The sequence below is a fragment of the Rousettus aegyptiacus genome, unplaced genomic scaffold (genome assembly GCF_014176215.1).
Source record: "Rousettus aegyptiacus isolate mRouAeg1 unplaced genomic scaffold, mRouAeg1.p scaffold_m13_p_14, whole genome shotgun sequence".
In the NCBI taxonomy this organism is placed as follows: domain Eukaryota; kingdom Metazoa; phylum Chordata; class Mammalia; order Chiroptera; family Pteropodidae; genus Rousettus; species Rousettus aegyptiacus.
In genome coordinates this window covers 33,812,708-33,820,377 of record NW_023416289.1, presented here as the reverse complement: position 1 = coordinate 33,820,377, position 7,670 = coordinate 33,812,708, and the positions used below count along the sequence as shown (strand labels likewise).

Genomic DNA, 7,670 nt, shown 5'->3' with positions numbered 1-7,670 from the left:
AGATAATCCGGTTTGGCAACCATAATGACCATATTCTCTATCCTCACGAGAGCAGGGGCAATTGCCTCAAGTGGCAGAAAAAAACAGTTGAGAATGAAAACAATTTCCAATTTCTTCAACAAGAATATAAGCTGGGTCACAAAGACCACATCACTGGGCTGAGCTCCCCTTTCTGTCATTTTCCTGCACAGCAATGGCCAGCTTGGAGGGGCCACAGGAATCCACAAAACCTTTAGTTTATTTTCTAACAGGGCCCTCAGCCAAACAGGCATACAGCTGTGGAGGGCCTGAGAATTTCTGAACCTGCTCATCCTTCACAGCCATTGTGACTGGAACACTGTGGATGCCCCTTTAAAAGAGGTACAAGCCAACCAGTTTGTGTCAGTCTTCACTACTCCCTATTAACCCAGTGTTTCTGTAACAATGATCATTCCTTTGGTCCCTATAATCTTAAAACTATCAATGTTACCCTATAAACTTCAGGAGATCAGGGCCCATAGCTCCACTGCAGGACCCGGGAGGGGTGGGGGCAGGCAGTCCCTCATCAGTGCTGAGCATGATGCAATTTCTCAACAAGTTCATGTTGCTCTTAGAAGCACCGAAGGTTGTCACAACGACCCCCTCCTCAGGTTGAACTCTGAATCTACAAAATACCATGGCATCCAAGCTACAAATTAGGACTACAAAGGTGCTCTGCAATCTTTCCTTAAAAGCTTTGAGAAGCAATGCAAACTAGGCTGAAACTGAAGAGGTATATTGTGCCATCACTGTCCCCTCTGAAATGCATAAAGTTTGGGATCCCAATCAAACCTGTTCACTCTTTCATGCTAGCAAACCCAGTTAATTTGAAGTCACCCCATACAGTGAATAGAACCCCCAAGATTAATGGTGGCTTAAATGATAAAACCTTTATTGTGGTACACAAACAGGAGTAATAGTAGGCACAATCCCTGGGCTAGTAACTTGGAAACTGAAAAATGCTATCACAGTACTCATGTGAGACCAACAATATTCCTTAAAAATATATTCCATCTTTTCAAATGTCTAACAGAATCTTCTAGACCAAAATGGGTAAGGTCCATGCCCTAACTCATCAAAGAGGCTACTCATGGATCATCACATAAATGGGAGAACACTGAAGTTTACTTCCCTGAACATTATAGGATGAGTAAATGTTGCCCACTGAGGTCACTATTCAGGAGGTTGAGTTGAAATGGCTTCTGCTATAGAACTGACAGTGACATAACTCTGGCAATGGCCCTGGGCAGGTTAAAAAGTATGATGCAGTTCCCACGTACCTGAAATTTATGTGGATGTTCAGATGTATGAGATGCAATAAAGGCAAATGGCATCTTCATAAGGGATCTCCACCAGTATCGTTGCACTGAACAAAGAAACACAGCTGCGCAGATAAGGCAGTTCTCTCTGTGCTATCCAGTGAAGTTAATTTTTTCAGCTGAAGGCCTTCTCACATTCACTGCGCTAATAAGGCCTTTCTTTATTGGAATTCTCTAGAGTTTAATGAGGCTAGACCTTGGTAAACTATTTCCCACGTTAGCCAGTCATAAGGCCTTCATCCAAAGTGACATTATGATGTTTTAAGAGCCTGGAGTTGAAGGTAAATAATTTCCCACACTGCAATACTCATAAAGCCTTTCTCCACTCTGAATACCCTAGTGGTCACCGATGTTGGAGCTATGGATAAACAATCATCCACACTGGACTCATAAGGCCTTCATCCAGTGTGAACTCTCCGGTGTTTAATGAGGCTAGAGCTGTGGCTAAAAGATTTCCCACATTCGCTGCATTCATAAGGCCTTTCTCCAGTATGAACTCGCTGGTGTTTGATGAGGCTGGAGTTTTGAGTAAAAGATTTCCCACATTCACTACACTCATAGGGCCTTGATCCAGTGTGAACTCTCTGGTGTTTTAAGAGACTAGAGCTGTAAGTAAAGAATTTCCCACATTCGCTGCATTCATAAGGCCTTTCTCCAGTGTGAACTCTCCGATGTTGAAGAAGTGCAGAGCTTTGGCTAAAAGATTTTGCACATTCACTGCACTTATAAGGCCTTTCTCCACTATGAACTCTACGGTGTTCAATAAGGCTCGAGTTTTGAGTAAAGGACTTTCCACATTCAGTGCATACATAGGGCCTTGACCCAGAGTGAACTCTCTGGTGTTTTATGAGACTGGAGTGGTAGGTAAAGAACTTCCCACATTCACTGCACTCATAAGGCCTTTCTCCAGTGTGAACACTCCGGTGTTGAAGGAGAGCAGAGCTTTCACTAAAGGATTTCCCACATTCACTACACTCATATGGTCTTTCTCCAGTGTGAATTCTCCGATGCTTAATAAGGTTGGACTTGTTGCTAAATAATTTTCCACATTCGTCACATTCGTGAGGCCTTGCTCCAGTGTGAACTCTCCGGTGTTGAATGAGGCTAGAGCTTTGCCTAAAGGACTTCCCACATTCTCCACACTCATAGGGCTTTTCCCCAGTGTGAACTCTCCAATGGTCATTAAGGCTGTAGCTTTTGCTATAAGATTTTCCACATTCACTGCACATGTAGCATTTTTCTCTAGTGAGGACTCTCTGGTGCTGAACAAGTATGCGTTCATAACTGAAGTCTTTTGTGCCTTCTCCAGAGCTGTGATGAGTTTCCCCACTGCAAAAGGCTGCCCCACACTCAGTTTTCCTGATTGACTTCTCCCTGGTGTGTGTGGCATGATGCTGGAGAACTCCTGAGCTGGCCGGGAAGTCCCTCACGCCCTCCCCACAGGATAAGGGCATCCTTGACACATAGAATTTGCAGTCCTTCATGAATGAGGCTTTGCCCATGTTGCTTCTGAAGAGTTTCTCTCCAATGTGCTGCTTCTGATGCTGATGTTCTGCACTGAAATACAACTGTTTTTCATATGTTCCAATCTTGTACTGTTTCTGCCCATGATGTGTTCCCTGGTGCTCAGTCAAATGCAAAATGTTTCTCAAGTCCACACTATACATCTCATAGGGATAGGCCTTCTGGGGAGACACGCCAGCCTTGGAAGTCCTGACCTGTGACACTCCTTGTACAGAAATGCTCTGCTCAGAAAGTGCCTCCTCATCCTGGGCCCCATGCCAACTACCTGAAAGCAAGAAATGCTGGTGAAATCATGCTGCCTTTGATGGGAGGAGGCAGCTACTATGCAAGTGTGTGTCTAATGAATCCAGGGATCAGTTCGTGTGACTGTGTGCAGGACCAAGGAGTTGTTTCAGGTGGAGGATGGGGCTGCACAGCAGTACTGGGATATCAAGAGCACAAAATGGGAAAGGCCTCATGAGGTGAAAGACACCACTGTGTGGTGTGACACAGAGAGGAAAGACAAGGTCCATGATTCATTTCTCCACTAACAACTTTCTGAAGGAACTTGTCTGTTGGTGACACAAGTGCAGTATAGAAGGGTGTGTCAAGACTCAAGAAGATATAACTGTGACAGACAGCTGGTGTTCAAGGACTATTGCAGACTATGTGCACACCTCAAACACAATACACTGGGGCTGATGCGGAAAGCACTGCAGATGTAGTGATGAGCAAAACAAGTGAGATGTGGAAAGCACTGCAGATGGAGCACGGAGCAAAACAGGTGAGACATGCAGTTCAGATGTTAGGTTAACCCCAGGCTGGAAGTCAGAGTACAAGTGACAAGTGGTAGAGTTAACAATTTGGCAAACTGTCAAGAAAGGGAAAGACAGAAATGAAGTGTGGCCACTGACATCAAATATTAGTCAAACAGAATAGGTTTCTGGTATGATTTGAATGCAGCACTGCCATCATGCCCTCGTTCAGGTGTCGCTCTTCAGGGCCAGGCTCCCTTGGAGCCCGTCTTGTTGTGACCAGATTCATATATATCCTGTAAACCATTGCTTTCCAACTCAACATGACTCCCTCAATGAGCAGATGCATGGCACCTTGATGACACAAGTACTAAGGGAAAGGCAGGACAGATGAGCAGCCAGCACTATCCCAGAACAACTCAGCACATGAGAGCTCACAGGAAAGAAAAAGGAATATTACACAGAGAACTTTGGAAAAGGGTCTTATAAGAACAGCCTACGGTCCATTTAAGAAGTAACCATATAAGTGATAGCAATTTCTGGCCCAGACAGGCATGAGTAAATGTGAACTAGAAGGAAGCAGAACCTGGGCACACAGGTGCCTTGGATCTGGACAAAGTCACCTGGTCAAGGAGAAGGCAAGTAAGGTGGTGTCCTTCAGGTTCATTAGAAGGCTCCAGACCCTGATTCTTTCTCTATAAATCTTCATGACGGCATAGGTTGGGGCTGCTCAAGGAAGGAGAGGACAGTGCACACACCTCAGCCCAACCAACCATGAGACCTACCCAGGGAACTGGGGAAGGAAGCAGAGCCCAGGGTCTTGCTATGAGGACAGACCTGCTCCTGGGAAACAAGGGAAGGGCCGAGACTAGTTCACAGCACAGGGGTGAGTTGGAAGACCTTACCCAAAGAGGTTATAAGTGCCAAGTTCTCCAGCATCACATCCTGGTACAGACGTCTCTGAGCCTCATCAAGGAGATCCCATTCCTCCGAGGAGAAGTAAACAGTCACGTCGTCAAAGGTCACCCTGCCCTGGCATTATGGGGACAGATGAAACCACAAAAAGCTCCTCTCCCAAGAACCCATAATCTCTCCCGCCACATCTACCCTATGCCCGTCCTCCTCCCAATCTCCCCAACTCAAAGGATAAACCAGGCCCTGGTGCCATTGGCACCATTATTGCCTCAGAAAGTTCAATTATCACAGGGTTCAGTCATCAGCAAGAAGAGAAGGTGGACAAGCAGATATCTTGAGTTGTGGACCTGTGAGGGCTCCACCTGCTTGTGCCAGGCTTGTCCACTGGTGTGGTGTGTTCAAGGTCATGTAAGTCTCAATACCAGGGCCCTGGAGTCATGAGGCATACTCCCTCTCTCTAAGAACACATAATTCTGTAGATCACACAGCCATGTGCCTAGGGTCACTACTAAAGGAATCTCCTTGGCCTTCCCACATGTTACTTGTATTTTAATCACCTCCTCTTTACCCCACCGGTGAGGGTGGGATTCCCATCTTAGTGTTATAGGAATGGCCAAACACATGACACCTGATCCTTTCCAGAGGCGATGAACAGCAGTTTATCAATCACACAGATTCACAACCTGGGAGGAGGACACCCACAAAGGCAATGTGGAGGCTGCACTCTGAAAAAGAGTCAACAACCAGTAACTGTAAGATGTAAGCTTTATAGGATCAAGAGGGTAGGGTACCTTCTGGTTCCTGCAAAATAATACGACTGGCTTCTCTGAATAACTCTGGGTTGGTGGGAAACAACAAATCCATATACAGGGAAGCAGAAACTGCACCTGGTCCCATTGATGAGAGGGTTGTTTGACCAGGAGACCTTATCAGTGGCAGAAGAGTGGGGAGGAGAACTTGCACTCTGGCCATTTGAGCCCCTCCAGCTTTTCCTCACATGTAAATGCAGTACATAATCCTGGACCTTAATGTTGGGCCTTAATACAATTGGGCAACAGCATCCAATTTTACCCGAGACCTACCAGTGTTTCCAGTGGCAGCCCCAAATCCTTCTACAAAGGGCTCCATGCCTAGTTCCATTCCTGGCCTCATATTTAACAACACAGAACCATATGTGAATCTCAGATACCCATGGCCCTCTTTAGCTTGTGCTGCACTTGGTGTCCCCTCAGCAGTCATAACTTTTCTCAGTCTACCTAATCCTCCTTTAAAGATATGGTTCACTGGTGGCCCACCCTAGGCCAAGTGACTCACACAGTTGACCACAGCTGCAGGTCACAGATAACCTGAATGACAGACCCTAGTTCCCAACAATGTCCTCATAAAATCCTGGTAGAGTTCTCAGAGTGGTGAATATTATGAGTATCATGTTACCTCAATTACTCCTAAGCTTCTGCACCCATCTCATGTCTACTCTACTACTGGAAACCTGGGGCACCCACCACACTATTTTGCACCTGAGACACTTGTCCTCCATGGCCATTTACTTCCCTCACCTCTGTTGGAAGTTCAAAACCATCACCCAGGTATCCAAGCAAGAAAGCCAGTCCTGAGCCCCTAAGCCCACTCCCCGCCCCTTCATGGCACCCTAACAGCTTTACCACCATAACCAGAAAGATGCTCCTCCTAAACGTGACTGACAACTCATTCATCCTAGCCCACATAGTAGCGGTGACATTTTCCACGTCTCCATCCTTAACCCTTTTCCAGATTTCCAGACCTGTGCAGTTAGCCGCTTGCTTAATGCTTCCACTTAGAGCTCTGCAAAGAATTCCAGAAGGTCCAGACACCTCCCATAAATATTACTCCTACTACCACCTGCCTCATCTCAGTTAATGGAGCTTCCATTCTCTCAGCTGCCAAGAAGAAAAACTCAGGAATATCCCTGAGTCTTCTGCTTCACTCCCTCACTGACCACACTGGAAAATATGAGCTGCCATTTAAACAACACATCCAGAATCCAATCACATTTCCTAGGCCACCATTCTGATCAATTAACTCTCCACCGAATTATGGCGGTAGCCTCCACCCTCATCTTCCTCCCTCATCCCTCAATCCCACCATCTATAATCATACTACAGCCAGATGGCGCCAGTTAGAACCTCGGTAGTATCACGTCCCTCTTCTGACCCAAAACTGGTCAATAGCGCCAGAACAGACATACAGTTTCCCAGGCCATCATTCCAGCCCTGACTCTTTCCTCTTGGCCCCCTGCCCTTCGTTACAAGAAGAGACGAGACCTGTAGCTTCCTGAACACTCTCGGCTCAGTTTTACCTCATGCATGTGCACACCCTGCTACCCGTTCCTTCCACACCTGTTTACGTCGGCTGACAAAAATGGTTAAACCTTCATCTAACCCTTGCCATGGACTTCAGACCCTGGGTTTGGGGTTTCTCCACGGTCTCCAGACCCCAACCCGGGGGAAATGGCGCTTAAGGACCCAAATATACCACATTCCAGAAAACGTGTGGGTGAGGGTCAGGGCCAGTGAGGGGCTGGGACACGCTACCCTTCCCGGTGGTTCCAGTAGCACTCCTGCAGCCATATGAATGTGCAGAGTCAAGCATTGGAAGAACGACACCACTGCGGGGTTCAAGAGGCTCAGGCCTCCCTGCACCCCTGTCCGGACTGGCGCTGGCTGTTTAACCTCTGGGCCTTTTTACACTGATTCACTTCTGACCAGGCGCCCCTCCGCCTGTAACCCTCTCCCACATCTCGTCACCCTGGATGTCACCCGCCACGCCTTACTGGCCCGGACGCCGGGACCCCGGCTGCAGGACGTGAGCGGCGGGCGTACGCGGGGTTTAGGGTTCGGAGACTGAGGGCAGTGAGGCCCCGGGGACACGCACTCACCTCGGCCGGGCCTTTCGGCGAGGCCACCGCCATCGGACCCTCGGAGCAGACTGGAGGAGGTTACCTGGGCTGTGTCGCAGAGCCTCACACCCGCGCCTGTGAGGCGGGGACCACGACTCCACTCGGGTCTTCTCTGGTCTCTTTACTTCAGTCTCTATCCAGTGCCCCTGAGGTGGAACCGAATGAACAAAACCCAGAGTAGCCAACATGGCCGCCATGAAGAGGAAGCCAGAAGTCCCGGCTCTC

At 47.8% G+C, this 7,670-nt stretch overlaps 1 protein-coding gene across 1 annotated transcript; it reads right to left on the bottom strand.

The window, feature by feature from the left end:
- Window positions 1–886: 886 nt before the first annotated feature.
- On the bottom strand, window positions 887–7,418 carry LOC107502297 (zinc finger protein 154-like). Its single transcript, XM_036232179.1, has 3 exons — window positions 5,068–7,418; window positions 4,501–4,627; window positions 887–3,126 (listed from the first exon to the last, which is right to left on the bottom strand). The coding sequence occupies exons 1-3, from the start codon at window positions 5,131–5,133 to the stop codon at window positions 1,736–1,738; spliced, it is 1,584 nt and encodes a 527-aa protein (XP_036088072.1). The 5' UTR covers window positions 5,134–7,418; the 3' UTR covers window positions 887–1,735.
- Between the last annotated feature and the right edge of the window lie 252 nt (window positions 7,419–7,670).